Genomic DNA, 17,319 nt, shown 5'->3' with positions numbered 1-17,319 from the left:
AAATTTATTGAAATTTGATGCTCAGTACCTGTCCCCAGTCTGAGCCATGAAGGCCTCATATATCTGAGCTGGCTGTGCTGACTCTGGGCTCTATAAATAACACTTTTCTAGTGGGAATTGACCCAAACCCTGCTTTAAACAAGTGGAGAAATCCATCCAGGCTGGGATTTATGAGCTCTGTCACTGTCCCCCGAGCCCGTGTTGGTTAATGAAGCTTTCTCAGTGTCAGAGGTAAGCAAAGGGCTCCTGGGCCTTGATGGATTGTGCTTGGCTTGGGCAAGGGAAGGAGGTGCAGCTGATTCCTGAGACTGAGAGCTGTGCTAGGTAAAACTCCTGGGAAAATCGTTGGTGTTTATGGCACCGGGAGAGGTTAAGGAGCAGAAAAACCTGGGGGTTTTTACCCCTTGCTTGTTACTGTCGTGGTAGAGAAAAATTCCAACAGTGAATGGCACAGCCAGTGGGTTGTGCTGGTTTGGAATCAATTCTGCAGCAGGTGGGATGGGATGAAATGGGCCATGTGAGTGAAATACGAGCAGATCCAAGGAGCTGCTGGTGCTTGGGGCACTCCTGTGCAGGTGTTCGTTCCGTGCCTGCCTCCCAAACAAAAGCAGTTCGCTTCTGAGCACAAATCCCTCCACCAGTTCGGGTAAATCCAGCTGGGAGCTGTTCTTGTGTCACTGCAGGATCCTTTTAAGTTGGTTGAGAGTTGATTTTTTTTGGTCCAGAGCATCATTTCAGCCTTGCAGGGCTGCAAATGAAAGGACAACTATCTCAGTGACACCAGCGAGCTGTGCCTGGAGGACAGAGCTGCCTTTTAAGTGTCTGCAGCATTTGGGAGCTGGGAGTGCTCTCAGATCATGCTCTGCTTGTTTTATTGATGATTAATGAGAGCCTTCGTGTCCATGGGCTCTGGAAAAAAGCTGACATCTCGCTGTAATTGTGTTTCTCTTTCATAAATACGGGGAAAATCGAACAGAGCCGCTGAGGGGGGAAATTCCTGCCCTGGCCAAGGTTGAGGAAATGCCAGGAGAGAGCGAGCTGGCTGCTCAGGGGTGGATTTATCCACAGCCACGGGCAGCAGGGGAAGTTCTTCAGGATGGAGGAGGGATGAGATGTGTGAGAGGCTGAGGCAGCAGCACCTGGGCTCAGGGCTCCTCTCAGCATCTCCTCAGCCTTTCCTCAGCTCCACAGCTCCCCAGGAGCTCCTTCCAAGGATCCAGAGCGGGAGAAGCACTCCAGCTGTGCCCCCAGGGCTGGGCAGAAAAACCAATCACCTGGTTTTTCAAATTTTAATAATAATAAAATGGTTCTAAAAATAATAATATGATTAGAGTAATAAAGTTTAGAGTTAGGACAATTACAAGACAATAAAAAGCAAAGAATTACTGAAGTCCACACTAAGTCCACACTAAGCACGAAAAGCATGCCTTGTGAACAAAGGAATCACCCTTAAACCAATACACTTGTTGCATATTCGTATACATCCTTCATGGTTATGCATATATTCTATTCTAAACAAGAATTCTGTCTGTTATATGTCAACTGTTTCCTTTAATCCCCATGGTTTTCTTTCTGATAAGAAAACCATAAATTCCTTCTCTTTGGAAAATTTAGGTGTTCTTCAAAGCGAGTATCTCATTCCTAAAAAAAGCTTCCCCCACATACATAGTCTCTATTTAACATTATGTTGGAACCTAAAACTACATTTACCACACTACTTAAGAGAATTAATACAGCACAACGTTCTAACATTACACATATAATATTCATTGTGACATTTGCGAAAAGCCAATCATAAAATCCGCATTTTTCACAGGCAGCATCCCCTCCCTCACTCCTGCCTCCAGAGGATCATTATCCCAGGGTGGTGCAGGGGTGCCAGGCTGCTGTCATTTACCCTGCACACAGCAAGGAGAGGTGCCTCATCTGATGGGAAATTTTCCCCAACAGGTGCCTTGAAATGACAGGCAGAAAAAGCTCACCGAGCTATGGGGTGGTGTAATTTAATGCTGGGTTAAATGACACAATCCAGTGCATTTTCATTAGATGTTCTGAGACACTTCTCCAGCATTTATGCTTTAAAGGCTGCTGGATTGCCAGCTGCAATAACTGTTTTGATTGCAGCCTGAGCTGATGGTGGGCATCCTACCAGAAAAATAATGGGCTGGGCTTTAATTATGGCACCTGCACTCCCCAAGTGCGTCAGCGCGAGCGGCGCGGCCGTGCTGCATCCAAGGCACGGGCAATGTGAAAAACGCCAATCGCGTGGTTTTTCAAATTTGAAAAGTTTAATAATAATAAAATGGTTCTAAAAATAATAATAGAATTAGAGTAATGAAGTTTAGAGTTAGGACAATTACAAGGTAATAAAAGGCAAAGAATTACGGATGTCCGGATGCTCTCGGACACTAAGACAGGAAAAGCATCCCTTGTGAAAAAGTAATCAACCTTAAACCAATACACTTGTTGCATATTCATACATCCTTCATGGTTATGCATATATTTTATTTAAAACAAGAAACTTTGTTGTAGGTCAACTGTTTCCTTTAATCCCCATGGTGTCTTTGAGTCTGAGCAAGGTCTGAAGAAATTAGTTTCTTCTGATAAGAAGCCATAAATTCCTCTCCTTTGGAAGATTTAGGTGTTCCTCAAAGCAAGTATCTCATCCTAAAAAAACTTCCCCCACATACATAGTCTTGATTTTATCATTATGTTGTAACCTAAAACTACTTTTACCACACTACTTAGAGAATTAATACAGCACAACTTTCTAACATTACACATATAACATTCATTGTAACATTTGCGAAGAGCCAATCATAAAATCCGCATTTTTCACAGGAAATGTGCAACAGATGGAGCTGAGGGGGCTTGGAACAGGCCTGGGGGTCCTGGCTGGCTGTTGGGGTTTGGGAGAAAAAGAAAAGTTCAGGTGTGGCTGGAGGTGCTGGGCAGAGCAGCCGGGGGCTCTGGCTGGGCTCAGCTCTTTCAGAGGGGCACGGGGCAGGTTTCCATCAGTGCTGTCACACTGAGAGGATCCAGAGGGGCTGGAGAGTGTCCAGGGAAGCTCCTGCTGGAGCTGGGGGGGCTCAGCCTGGAGAAAAGGAGGCTCAGGGGGGACCTTGTGGCTCTGCACAGCTCCTGCCAGGAGGGGACAGCCGGGGGGTCGGGCTCTGCTCCAGGGAACAGGGACAGGAGGAGAGGGAACGGCCTCCACTTGAGCCAGGAGAGGTTTAAATTGGATTTTAGGGAACGTTTCTCCATGGAAAGGGTGGTCAGGCATTGCCCAGGGAGGTTTGGAGAGCCCATCCCAGGGCACAAAGTGGAGATTGGGCACAGCTTGGATGGTCCTGGAGGGCTTTTCCAGCCTCCCTGACTCTGGGATTCTGGGATTCTGTCCCATCCAGGCTGAGCCTCGCGGCCAGGTGGGGTTTCTCACCTGTGGAAGGAGCTTTTCACTGCCACCAGCTCTCCCAAAACTGATTTTTCCCATCCTGCTTCAAGTTGGGAGCCAAACCAGGAAGATTTGCAGCATCTGTGGCACACCTGAGGCAGAGCGCAAGGGATGCAAACAGAGCAGAGGATTTCTGTGTTGATTTGTTTGGATATATTGATTTTTTGCAAGGGCAAGCTTATCAAGTGGCATTTCTGGCACTGGTTTCGTTTGGTTCCTCGCTGCAGGAGCAAAATTAAGCCAATGAAAAACACATTGCAGATCTCACACAATCAGCGCTGGCTCCGAGCACGTTAAGGGGATAATCACTCAATAATCCATTTGGCTGGAGGTACAGAAGGAATGGAATATGATTATTCCTGCTGTTATCACTGCCCTCACCTCCATAAAAACACAGAATGGAGTTTGCTGCTTTCTTGCCTTGTTAGCGCGTGTGTTTTTTGTTGTTGCTGCCCTAAAGATCAGCGATGTCAGAATTGCTGTTTGGTGGGGAATGATTCCGTGTTCTGTCTGCTCTTCCTGTTGTTTACATTTCTCTGGAGTGCAGATTTAGGGAGGAAGGCAGGAGAACAGTTACCAAGCAGGGATTCCTGCCAGTGCTGGCTGTCCTGGGGGTTTGGAACAGCAGAGCTGAGGTTTTGAACATGGCCATGGTAAATGAGTGTTCCTTCAAGGGGATGCTGCCTGGGCTCTCACTTGGACAAAACAAGGACATCAGAGAAGGAAAAACAAAATCATCTGTGTGCTCTGGCTGGAGGCTTAAGAGGAGAAGTGGCTTTTATTGTGATTTCAGTGAGAAGCAGGAGCAGATGCAGCTCATCCCAGGGCAGGATTTCCCTGCAGGAGCAGCCAGGGCTGTGGGGCAGAGGTGGGAGGTGGTACACAGATATTTCCCTGATTGAAGCAGCATCTCCTGCTTCTTCCTGCCTGAGTTTGCTTCCTGGGATGTTCTGTGGGCAGAGGGGATCTCCTTGTGAAAAATGCAGATTTTATGAGTGGCTTTTTGCAAATGTTACAATGAATGTTATATGTGTAATGTTAGAAAGTTGTGCTGTATTAATTCTCTTAAGTTGCATATTAGTTTTAGGTTCCAACATAATGTTAAAATAGAGAGGTTTTTTATAGGAATGAGATACTCACTTTGAGGAAAATCTAAATCTTCCAAAGGAGAGAAATTTATGGCTTCTTATCAGAAGAAACTAATTTCTTCAGGCCTTGCTCAGACTCGGAGACACCATGGGGATTAAAGGAAACAGGTGACATACAACAGAGTTTCTTGTTTAGAATAGAATGTATGCATAGCCATAAAATATTTATAAATATGCAACAAGTGTATTGGTTTAAGGGTGATTCCTTTGTTCACAAGGGATGCTTTTCCTGACTGAGTGTCCGAGAGCATCCAAACATCTGTAATTATTTGCTTTTTATTGTCTTGTAATTGTCCTAACTCTAAACTTTGATTACTCTAATTATATTATTATTTTTATAACAATTTTATTATTATTAAACTTTGAAACTTTGAAAAACCAAGTGATGATTGGCGTTTTTCACAGGTTTGATGCCTTTGGTGCTGCTCTGCTGCCTGGGGACACACGAGGGAACCTCTGAGGATCAGAGCTGCTGGGCTTTATCAGTTCCTAGAGTTTCCCCTGGAAATTGTTTTCCCAGCCAGCGTGGGCTCTGTGGAAAGCTGAGAACAAGCTCAGGGACAATTTCATGCCCTAGTGCACAGACACTTTTAAAGCCCTGTTAGTAGAGAATCGCAGCTGTGCTGGGATAAAAGCTGCAGGGCAGTGTTGTTTCAGGTACCACTTAATTCCCGTGACTCCTGGGGGACAGCAGCTCCTTCCTTACAGCTAAAGGACGTGTTTGTGCTGCCCTGAATTAAAAGCAACATCTGCAAAGTGGGATCCTCTCAGCACAGGGGCTGTGAGCAGAATCCACGATGCCAAAAGCACTCAGAGGGAGCACATCCACTCTGGGTCAATAAATTCCTGGGTGGTGGGATCAGGGGAAGTGGAATCAGCAGGTTCTGCTTTTACTAAAGCTGCTCCAGCATTTTCCCGGATTATTTTTCTTTTAAGTGCATGGATGTTTCGGCAGGCCACTCTAATTGAACTGCTAGATTAATTAATAAAAACCACGGCAACTTCACTGAGCACAGTAAAAACTGAATCCTTCTGGCTCCTGGAACTTCTGATTGTTAATAAACAGGAGAAATTATAATAAATTGGATAAAATAAACAGGATATATGATATTGGATACAATAAACAGGAGAAAAGCATGAACAGATTCCTGGGTGATGGGATGGGCTGATCAGGGGTGGTGAAATCAGAAGGTTCTGCTTTTATTAGAGCTGGTCCAGGCATTTTCCTGGATTTTTTTTAAGTGCATGGATGTTTCAGCAGGCCACTCTAATTATTAAACTGCCAGATTAATTAATAAAAACAATGACACCTTCACTCAGCAGAGTAAAAACTGATTTCTTCTGGAACCTCTGGTTGTTAATAACCAGGAGCAATTGTCCTTCCAGCTTGCCCAGACCATGGATTTTATGCTGAGGGCTGCTCAGTGCTGCTGCGCTGACATTAAAACCTAAATCATGGGCTGGCAACTCCGTGAGCTGTGCCAACAACTGGAAATTTTGCTTCAATAAAGTTCTCAGGCAGATCCCGTCAGCTCTCATCACTCAGAGCTCAAATGTGTGTGAAATAATATTTAGGTTTGCTCAGTGAGAGGCAGAGAGGAAGGAAGCTCCCCCGCTGTCTCTGGGGGCTGGTGATGATTTTGAGGAGGATCTGCTTGGGCTGGGTGCTCAGAGAAATTTAAATGGTGCCCCCCAAATGTGGTTTTGTTCTGTGGGTGCCTTTTCGTTTTGTGAAAAGAGAGGAAATGCCCTGAATGAAATAACATTTCCAGGTATTTCTTAAAGGGTCAGGGAGCTTTGTATCACAGCTGATCCTTTGCCCTCCTGGCCAAAAGTCTGGCTGCTCCACGTGGGATAAACCTCAGAGTGTGTTGTAAGAAGCTTTAAATTCTCATTTTTTCCTGTTTATCTGGTGCTACTCCTGCCCTTGTGATCCCTTGAGCACTCTTGATCCCAAATGATAGCAAATTCCTTCAGGTCCTGCTGCTCCCGTGTTTTGTCCAAGTCTGGGCTTGGGGCAGCTCGGGGATTGCTCCTGGATTCCTGCATCCCCCAGGAATGGCAGCAGGAGTCCCCTGGGGGATTGCTTAAAACTGGAAATCTGTCCCGGAATCCCTTTGGATGTGTGAAAAACACCAGTCACCTGGCTATTCAAACTTGAAAAGTTTAATAATAATAAAATGGTTATAAAAATAATAATAGAATTAGAGTAATCAAATTTAGAGTTAGGACAATTATAAGATAATAAAAAGCAAAGAATTACTGTCCTCGGACACTGAGTCATGAAAAGCATGATTTGTGAACAAAGGAATCACCCTTAAACCAATACACTTGTTGCATATTTATATATCTTTCATCTTTCTTTTTATGCATACATTCTGTTTAAAACAAGAAACTCTGTCTGTTGTATGTCAACTGTTTATTTTAATCTCCATGGTGTCTTCGAGTCTGAGCAAGGCCTGAAGAAATTAGCTTCTTCTGATAAGAAAAACATAAATTCCTTTTCTTTGGAAGATTTAGGTGTTCCTCAAAGTGAGTATCTCATTCCTAAAAAAAAAAAACTTCCCCACATACATAGTTTCTAACATTATGTTGTAACCCAAAACTATATTTACCACACTACTTAAGAGAATTAATACAGCACAACTTTCTAACATTACACATATAATATTCATTGTAACATTTGCCAAAATCTGCATTTTTCACAAGGAGATCCATAAGTTGTAAAATGTAATTTTGGGGAACAAGCTGGTCTGGGGATTGCTCAGCACCAGGGCTTTGTGTCTGGGATTAATGAAAATCAGTAATCAACAGGTTTTTAAAATAAAATCAGTTGTCATTTAGCTGTGAGTCCATAAGGGAAAAGCAGGTGGGAGTTGCTGGATTTGTCCCATTTTATTTTCTTCTCTTCACTCTTGTGGACATTATCACTAGTTTTTGTTTGTACCAATTGCATTTGCCTTTTTAAATTGTTATCTAGTTTTCTCCTAGTAAAGAATTGTTACTCCCATTCCCATATCTTTGCCTGAGAGCCTTTTAATTTAAAGATCCTGGTAATTCAGAGGGAGGGGGGTTTGCCGTTCTCCATTGCACAGGAGGCTTTGCCCTCTTTCACAGACTCCTGTCTTGTCGAACCAAGACAGATTTTGGCGCCCAACGTGGGGCCCGAGGGCATTGAGAGGGAAAAAGGATTAACAGTTCTTAAGTAATTTGGTTTTGTTTTGTGGCCATGCCCTGGGAATTCCTGCAGCTCCCAGACCCTCTGCACCAATTTCCTGGCTGGCAGTTTGGGTTTTTACCTCGGGGAGCAGCTGGGAACCATCCTTTGGTTCATTTTGTCCCTGCATAAAACCCCCAACCTTGTCCTGGTGCTGGGCTGGGGAGGATTCCAGAACCTTCCATGTCAAACCCTCTGCAGGCACCACACTGAAGGTTTAATTAGTTATTAACATCCTTTTTTTTTTTTGCCCATTTTTTGGGCTCAGTTTAGTGCCGTTTGTAGAAAGCTTCAGTCAGATTTTTACCCCCAAGGTTCTCAAAACATTTTAAGCATTATTGAGCAAAGTCCTGGGCTCACTCAGCACCCCAAAATCTCTGTCCCATGGTGTGGGGTCTGCTCCGGGCTGGGTTGGTGAAGCAGGGAGGGGTTTGGGACAGAACCAGTGAAGAAAACCTGTGAGAAACTCTGCAAAACCATGAAAAATTCCAGGAGCAGTCCTGTGGGAAGGTGGGAAAAGCCCAGGATTTGTTGCTCTCAGGTTGTCCCGGCTGTTCTGGAGCTCTGAGCTCCTCCAGGAGCGTGATGGGATCAACCCCACACCTGGATTTTTGTAGGGCTGTGGCTTTTTCCTACTGAGTGTGGCCTTGGATGGGATTTTTCCAGGTCAGAAGTGGTGAGTGTGACCTTGTGTGGGTTTTTTGCCAAGTTAGAAGTGGTAAGTGTGACCTTGTGTGGGTTTTTCCTGGAGAGTGAGACCTTGTGTGGGTTTTTTGCCAAGTCAGAAGTGCTGAGTGTGACCTTGCTGTGGATTTTCTTGCTGAGTGTGACCTTGTGTGGGTTTTTCCCAATAGGTGTGACCTCAGTGTGGGTTTTTCCTACTGAGTGGGATCTTGTGTGGGTTTTTCCCATTGAGTGTGACCTTGTGTGGGTTTTTCAGGTCAGAAGTGGTGAGTGTGACCTCGCTGTGTTTTCTTTCCACTGAGTGTGACCTCACTGTGAGCTTCTCCCAGTGAGTGTGACCTTGCTGTGGGATTTTTCCCAGGCCAGAAGTGACTTGCTGTGGGTTTTTTGCCAAGTTAGAAGTGATGAGTGTGACCTTGCAGTGGATTTTCTTGCTGACTGTGACCTTGTGTGGGTTTTTCCTGGTGGGGCTGACCTCACTGTGGGTTTTTCCAGGTGAGTGTGACCTCGCTGTGGGTTTTCTTGGTGAGTGTGACCTTGTGTGGGGTTTTTCAGGTCAGAAGTGATGAATGTGACTTTGCTGTGGGTTTTTCTCAGTGACTGTGACCTTGTCTGGGTTTTTCCTGGTGGGGCTGACCTTGCTGTGGGTTTTTCCTGACCTACCTGTGGGTTTTTCCTACCTGGCTGTGGGTTTTTCCTGACCTCCCTGTGGGTTTTTTCTGACCTCTCTGTGGGTTTTTCCTGACCTCCCTGTGGGTTTTTCTCAGTGACTGTGACCTTGTCTGGGTTCTTCCTGGTGGGGCTGACCTTGCTGTGGGTTTTTCCTGACCTTGCTGTCGGTTTTTCCTGACCTCCCTGTGTTTTTTTCCAGGCTGACAGGATTCCAGCTGCCTGCTCCCATCGTCAGCAGTGGCCTGGTGCTGTCCCTGTGGCTCGTCAGTGACTACGCCGTCAGTGCCCAAGGCTTCCAGGCCAGCTACGAGGGTGAGTCCAGGAGGAGCTGCAGCTGGGCTTGGGAGGTGGAAACTGAGCTGCAGAATCTCTACCAGCATCTGGATATTTCTGCTTCGTCGTTGTGTAAATTAATATATTTTTTTTCAGCATTTAAATTGCTGGTTCCTTCCAGCAGAGTGTGGTTTGTTTTTTTATTTTTTTTCATTAGAAGTGTACTCAGGCTGAATTCCCTGGAATAGCTGGGAAGGGTGGGTAATGTCAGGAAAATTCATCCACAAACACCTGAGGTTTATGTCCAAAAAGGAGACAGAGGAGTCCTGGAACTTTATTTCAATAAAGGGAGAGGCATTGGGGCATTTCCCTGGGGTCTCTCAAATTTTTGGAGGATGCAGCCTCCTTTTTATCCCAATTTCATATTTGAGAGGTTCAGACTTCCCAGAACACCTGATACCAAACATTTCCCTCTAATATACAACCCTCCCTTTTAATTTTTAATTCTTCTGGAATTTAGGGTTTTTCCCCATTGTTTCTTTCATCATTCAATATCCAATTTCATTTATCAGCAAACCTACAGTTTATTTGTAAAAGCAAATATCCTTTTCCATTCACCAATCAGTGGAATCCTCCCCATTGTTTCTTTTCTCTCAGTGCTGGTTTTATCTACCAGCAGACCCACAGCTGGTTTGGGAAGACAAATCCCTCGTTCCTCTCAGTAACGTGGGGCTGACACTGGGATTTCCAGGAGCAGTGTCCATGTGGGCACCAGGAGATTTGAAGTACTGCAGGAGATTTGAATTATTGCATTTCTCTTACATACTCTTCATCCATTTCTTTTGTTTTTTCCCCCCCTGCCTGCCCCAGTCCTGAACTCACCCCGTGGTTGCTGCCCTGGGGCCGTGGGGGTGAAGGGTTTTGTGTGAAGGTTTAAACCCTCCAACACTCTGGGCCAGTGGATCCCTTGGACATCTGGAAAAAGCTGTTTTATAGTGGAAGTCAGGTCATGATGTTCCATGGTGCTGCTGAGGAAATGACAAATTAACCATGTTAAAATTCCGCTTACACGGCTGTTGATTACTGAACCTAAAATGCTGCTCAGCTCCCCATAAATGTTTTTTTTTGTTTGTTTGTTTTTTGTTTTTTTTTTTGGGCTTTTTTGTTGTTTTGTTTTTTTTTTTTCTTAAAATTATTATTAAGGCTGAGAACTTGTTGGTAATGAGTCCAGCTGGCCAATTACCCCAGACATTCAGCCAGGGAAAAGCCTTCACTGAGGTGATGGTGGAGCCTCACAGCATTTCCTCCTTGTGACAATCAAGTTATTTTCAAACCCCCTCCAGTTCCTGGTGGAATTCTCTCATTCTCTGCTCTGCCCCGAGGCTCTGGGAGGGTTCTGGGGGAGCTGAAGCCACCAGGGGCTCTGTGGGGTCAGCAGTGGGCACAGAGCTTGGCCCAGGATTGTCCCACTGGTCCCTATAAGGTCAGAGAGCAGCTCTGGGTATTCCCAGGGCTGGGGGCACTGGGGAGGATTTTGGGACAGGTGAAGGTTCTGGGACAGGTAAAGGTTTTGGGACAGGTAAAACTTTTGGGACAGGTGAAGGTTTTGGAAAGGTAAAGCTTTTGGGACGGGTGAAGGTTTTGGAAAGGTGAAGGTTTTGGGACAGGTGAAGGTTTTGGGACAGGTGAGGATATCAGGTAAGGTGAGGATGTCAGGAGAGGTGAAGCTTTTGGAGCAGGTGAGGATGTTGGGACAGGTGAGGATGTTGGGACATGTGAAGGTTTTGAGACAGGTGAAGGTTTTAGGACAAGTGAGGATGTCAGGACAGGGGAGGATGTTGGGACAGGTGAGGAATTTGGGGCAGGTGAGGATGTCAGGGCAGGTGAGAGTTTTGGGGTAGCTGAGGATGTTGGGACAGGTGAGGATGTTGGGTTAGGTGAAGGTTTTGGGGTAGGTGAAGGTTTTGGGGCAGGTAAGGATGTCAGGACAGGTGAAGACTTTCGGACAAATGAAGCTTTTGGGACAGGTGAAGGTTTTGGGGCAGTTGAGGATGTCAGGGTAGGTGAAAGTTTTGGGGCAGGTGAGGAATTTGGGACAGGTGAAGCTTTTGGGACAGCTGAGGATGTTGGGACAGGTGAAAATTTTGGGACAGCTGAGGAATTTGGGGCCGGTGAAGCTTTTGGGACAGGTGAAGATGTCAGGGCAGGTGAGCTCAGCACCTGTGGGAAGGAAAGGCAAATCCATTTGCAAAACTGCTTTTTTCCCCCCAAATTTTCAGGGTCTGTTTCAGATTTGCCCATTTGCAGCCCCTCTGCTGGAACATCTGTCAGTCTCCGTGTGAGACACGTCACTCCCAAATCCTGGCACAGAGGACACGCAGCTGCTTTTGCACTTTCTTGACATTTCCAGTTCATTTTTTGGCATTTACACACAGCTCCTTGTACACTTTGTAATGTTCTTTCATTACCTTGATGCTGCAGGAAATCTTGTACAAAGGCTGGCGCCAGGGCTGCCCTTTAGTCACACACATCTGAAACGATCTGGGGTTTATTTGGCTGGTGATTAGGAGGCTTTCAAGGCTCTAACTGAGAGGGAAAATAAATGTATTTAAAACTTAACCCGAGTCAGAGTGACAGAGAGAGCGTTGGCATAAATCAGAGTTTTATTTTGAGGGTGGGAGAGGGGCTCACTTGCTGAAATACCACCCTGAGCCTGCCCCAAAGCAAATTATTCACATTTTGGGTGTTCATTAAGGCTGAGGGAGGTGAGAAATGCAGTTTGAGTTGCTGCAGGAATGCAGCTTCAGTTCCTTGGCTGTTGGATTCCAAAATGCAGGGAACTCTCAGAACTTTGGGCATGGAAGCCTAAACTTAGACTTAAACCCAGGATTTGATCTGAGACCTTGGAAAAGGCTTCCAAACTTTGGTGCTAGAAGCGAGAATGTGCATTTGTAGTTTAAAGCAGAGACACGTTAGGTTAAGAAGAAGAAAGTTTAGAGTTTTGGGGTTTGGGATATAGAAAAAATAAAAGTAATTACAGAGGTAAACAAAAAAAAATTAGAATGCAGTACTGTAGGTTTGTGTGTCATAACATGATTGGCTAAGAAAGCTTACACTGCAGCATGTGTCCATAAGATTAAATATTTAAAGACTGGGATCAAAACCATAAATACCCTTATTGGCAGTGCTTTATTGGTCAATAAATCCTTAAAACATTTTGTAACTAAGGGTCTTGTGACCTTCTGAACCGTGCAGTAACGATGTGAGCAAAACTCACCTGTGAAAAACGCCAATCACTTGGTTTTTAAAATTTTAAAGTTGAATAATAATGAAATGGTTCTAAAAATAGTAATACAATTAGAGTAATAAAGTTTAGAGTCAGGACAGTTACAAGGCAATAAAAAGGAAAGAATTACAGATGTCCGGATGCTCTCGGACACTCAGTCACAACAAGCATCCCTTGTGAACAAAGGAATAACCTTAAAAGCAACAACCTGTTGCATATTCATAGATCTCATACATGATGCATAAATCCCTTGCAAATTAAGAACTTTTCTGGTGTTTGTCAACTTCTTCTCCTTAATCGTGGTGGTTCCATAAAGACAGAGAGAAGGTGGAAGAATGTTTGTGTTTTCTGCTAAGGAGGCAGGAACTCTTTATGGGCCCCCTTCACTGACATTGAAGAGTTTCTTGATTAACTCATCTTATTGCTTGAGCTTGTAACAAATCCTGCATCGCAGAGTTTCTATTTCAACATTATGTTGTAACCTAAAACTGTATTTAACAGACTACTTAAGACAATTAATACAGCACAACTTTCTCACATTACACATATAATATTCATCGTAACATCTGCAAAAAGCCAATCATAAAATATGCATTTTTCACATCACCCTTCCTGCCTATGGCGAAGATGAGAAAAATAAATCCCATCACCTAAAACTCAGCAGTCCCGTCTGTAACTCATTCAAAATTCCTTCCAGAAGCCCCATAGTCGGCAATGTGTGACTCAGGGAAGAGGCAGCGAGGGATAATTCCCGTTTCAAGTCCCGCAGTAAATGGCCCTGCTGTGATCTGCCATCAAAGCCCCTCATCATTCTCCTCCTCCCTCGGAGCCAGCCTTGGGAAATGCACCAAAAGAAACAGAATTTTAAAACTGGGAACAAAAGCTGTCAGAAACTTTTTTTTTTTTATATATTATTATTATTTTAAAAGGAGGACAGGAAGAAAGTACGGCTGGAGGCATCAAAGTGGCACAAAAGCACTGACGGTGCTGTCTGCTCTGCCCAGCCCCGGGGAGGCATCAGCTGGGCTTGGTGTGAGCAGAGAACGTTCCTGGAGGGCAGAGGGGGCTGGATGGGGACACAGCCACGTCCTGGTGTGCCAGGGTGCTCCCTGGGCATCCCTGGGCATTCCCAGGGAGTTCCCTGGGCATCCCTGGGCATTCTTGGGGTGCTCCCTGGGCATCCCTGGGCATTCCTGGGCATTCCCAGGGTGTTCCCTGGGCATTCCTGGGCATTCTTGGGCATTCCCAGGGTGCTCCCTGGGCATTCCTGGGCATTCTTGGAGTGCTCCCTGGGCATCCCTGGGCATTCCCAGGGAGTTCCCTGGGCATCCCTGGGCATTCTTGGAGTGCTCCCTGGGCATTCCTGGGCATTCCCAGGGTGCTCCCTGGGCATTCCCAAGGCATTCCCAGGGTGCTCCCTGGGCAGTCCTGGGCATTCCCAAGGCATTCCCTGGGCATTCCTGGGTGTGTTCACTGGACATATCCAAGATGTTCCCTGGGCATTTCCAGGTTGTTTCCTGGGCATTCCCAAGGTGTTTGTGTTCACTGGGCATTCCCAAGGTGCTCCCTGGGCATTCCCAAGATGTTCCCTGGGCACTCCTGGGTGTTTGTGTTCCCTGGGTATTCCCAAGGCATTCCCTGGGTGTTCCTGGGTGTGTTCACTGGACATTCCCAAGGCATTCACTGGACATTCCCAAGATGTTTCCTGGGCATTTCCAGGGTGTTTCCTGGGCATTCCCAAGATGTTCACTTGGCATTCCCAGGGTGTTTGTGTTCACTGGGCATTCCCAAGGTGCTCCCTGGGAATTCCTGTGTGTTTGTGTTCCCTGGGTATACCTAAGGCGTTCACTGAACATTCCCAAGGTGTTCCCTGGACATTCCCAGGTTGTTCACTTGGCACTCCTGGGTGTTTGTGTTCACTGGGTATTCCCAAGATGTTCCTGGGCATTCCCAAAGCATTCCCTGGGCATTCCCAGGGTGTTTTTGCTACCTGGACATTCTCAATTGTTGTCCATTCCCTGGACAACTAAAAAAGACACAAAACCAACAAAATTAAAATTCACAAAACCCAAACAAATGAAATCCCCACAAACACCAAACAAACAAAAACCCCAAACCCAAATAAAATAAAAACCAACCAACCAAAAAACCCCGACTAGCTGAGGTGTTGGGGCTGGGTTGGATTTGATGATCTGGAAGGTCTCTTCCAACCCGATAATTCCGTGGATTTGTGTTCCCTGGGCATTCCCAAGGTGCTCCCTGGGAATTTTCAGGGTGTTGGCTTGTAGATTTTAATTGATTTGGGTTTATGGGATTTTATTTATTTGGGTTTGTGGGAGTCGAGTTCATTTGGGTTTGGGGGATTTTAGTTCATTTGGATTTGTGGAATTTAGTTCATTTGAGCTTGGGGGATTTTAGTTTATTTAGGTTTGGGGGATTTTAGTTTATTTGGGTTTGGGGGATTCTAGTTTATTTGAGTTTGGGGGATTTTAGTTTATTTGGGTTTGTGGAATTTAGTTCATTTGAGTTTGGGGGATTTTAGTTTATTTGGGTTTGTGGGACTTTAGTTCATTTGGGTTTGTAGGATTTCAGTTTATTTCGGTTTGTGGATTTTATTTTATTTGGGTTTGTGGAATTGGGTTAATTTGGGTTTGTAGGATTTCAGTTTATTTCGGTTTGTGGATTTTATTTTATTTGAGTTTGGGGTATTTTAGTTCATTTGCTTTTGGGAGATTTTAGTTCATTTGGGTTTGGGTGATTTTAGTTCATTTGGGTTTGTGGATTTTAGTTTGCTTTGGGTTTTCCTCCTCCAAGGACAGTCTCAGCCCACCAAACCCAGAAGCTCATCTGGGCAGATTTTAGGGGAAAATCTCCATTATTGAGTTCCCAAAGGTAAGAGGAACTCAACTGATCCATCCACGGAGCAACAGGGCCAAAAAGGGAGCTGGGAAAAGGGAGAAGTGCAGCTGTGGGGTTTGAAAATCTGGGATTGGAGCCCCCAAAATCCCACCCGGGGAGAGGCTTGGACCAGCACAAATCACTGGGTTGAATGGCTGGTGTGGCAAAAGAAGCGAGGGCACCCACGGCAGGACACTGGGGGTGAAAAGTTGTCAGATTTTTCTTGGGGAATTGGGAGAACAGACAGGATTTCATTTCCATTTCAATCAAATGCTTTGATCTCAAGGTAATTTTTTTATTTAGGAGCCTCTAGGAAACACCAGTAGTGCAGGGAGCTCCGTTTCAGCACGTCTCATTTGGAAAATATTTAAATTAAGTGCTTTCATGCTTTTAGCATCCCTAAATTTGTTTTCCTTCCCTGTTTACTGTCCCTTGAATTCAACATGATTTCCTAATTAGCCCCGTTCACCCTCAGACTGGGGGATTTTTCCTTCTTTTCTCACTAAAGGATTTTTTTTCCCAGCCCCAGCCCAGCTGTGGAGTCCTGAATTTCCTTTTCAGCTGCAGAATTTTGGAGCCGGTTATAAATAATCCCAGTTAAATTTGACTGGGACGTGAATCTTGACAGCCTCATTTGGTGAAAAAAAAACCTTCCTAAAAATATAGAAATGCCCATTTTTTTTTTGCTTGCCCTGGCAGATGTGTGAGGCTGGACTGCAAAGGGAATTAATTCCCCTCCTTGCTGCCTCACACCTGAGGAATTCACTCAGAGCTGATTTAAAATAAATCAGAAAAGTCTGGGACAGTGAGAGGAAAAGTGAGACAAATTCCACAGAAATAATAAATAATAAATAAATAAAACAGGGGATGCAGAGCAGGGGGTTTATTTGCTCACTAATGAAGGGATAAAAGAGGATTAAATTATTAAAGTAAATTGAATTATGATGAAATCACCACCTCTGGGTGCTGTGTTAGACCAGAGGGTGACAAATAAAAAGGGACTTAAGGAAAAACACAATAATGGAACTCTTTGGGTTGGAAAACACTTCCCAAATCCAACTTGGGAGCAATCCCCACCTTGTCAAGCAGAGCATGGAGTTGTATTTTCATTTATATCCTTGTCAAGACACAGTTTATAAATCTATCTGTAGAAGAAGAATATAAATATACTTACTAAAAAGGGATGGATATATTTATATATAGGAAAATATATTTTAAAGGGATAGAAAGAAATACAAATATGAAAAAATTAATAAATGATATTTTAAATATAGATAGATATAAAATACACCTCTGTTTAAGTAAAATATAAATGAAGAGGGCTCTGTAAAAGTAGAGGGGTGCAATAGTGTCAGATGTTATTTTTTTAGGAATATTCAAGTGTGGAATTTGGAATTTTAATTTTAGGTGGGGTTTTTTTAGTGGTCTGGATTTTTCCCCTCCAAAAGCAGAATTCAGTGGGAATTCCTGGAGGGACCCAGGGCCCTTTTTTCAAGGGATACAAAGGGATATAAACCAATAAGTGACTAGTTTAAAAATATACATATAAATATAAAATACAGGAATATTTAAGTAGAGTATTTTAAAAATGCTTTTTTTAAAGGACTATTCCTCTTTGTAACTTAGAATTTTAATTTTAGGGCAGAGTTTTTGTTGGTGGTCTGGATTTTTCCCCCCAAAAAAAGCA

At 44.4% G+C, this 17,319-nt stretch overlaps 1 protein-coding gene across 1 annotated transcript in view; it reads left to right on the top strand.

The window, feature by feature from the left end:
- CSMD2 (CUB and Sushi multiple domains 2) overlaps positions 1-17,319 on the top strand; it is a 283,577-nt gene that overhangs the window by 35,447 nt on the left and 230,811 nt on the right. Inside the window, exon 4 of the mRNA XM_077788452.1 lies at positions 9,375-9,487. Within this exon, the coding sequence (XP_077644578.1) occupies positions 9,375-9,487 (113 nt within the window). The remainder of the gene's footprint in view (positions 1-9,374; positions 9,488-17,319) is intronic.

The sequence above is a fragment of the Lonchura striata genome, chromosome 26 (genome assembly GCF_046129695.1).
Source record: "Lonchura striata isolate bLonStr1 chromosome 26, bLonStr1.mat, whole genome shotgun sequence".
NCBI classification, from domain to species: domain Eukaryota; kingdom Metazoa; phylum Chordata; class Aves; order Passeriformes; family Estrildidae; genus Lonchura; species Lonchura striata.
This window is presented reverse-complemented; position numbering and strand designations above follow the sequence as displayed.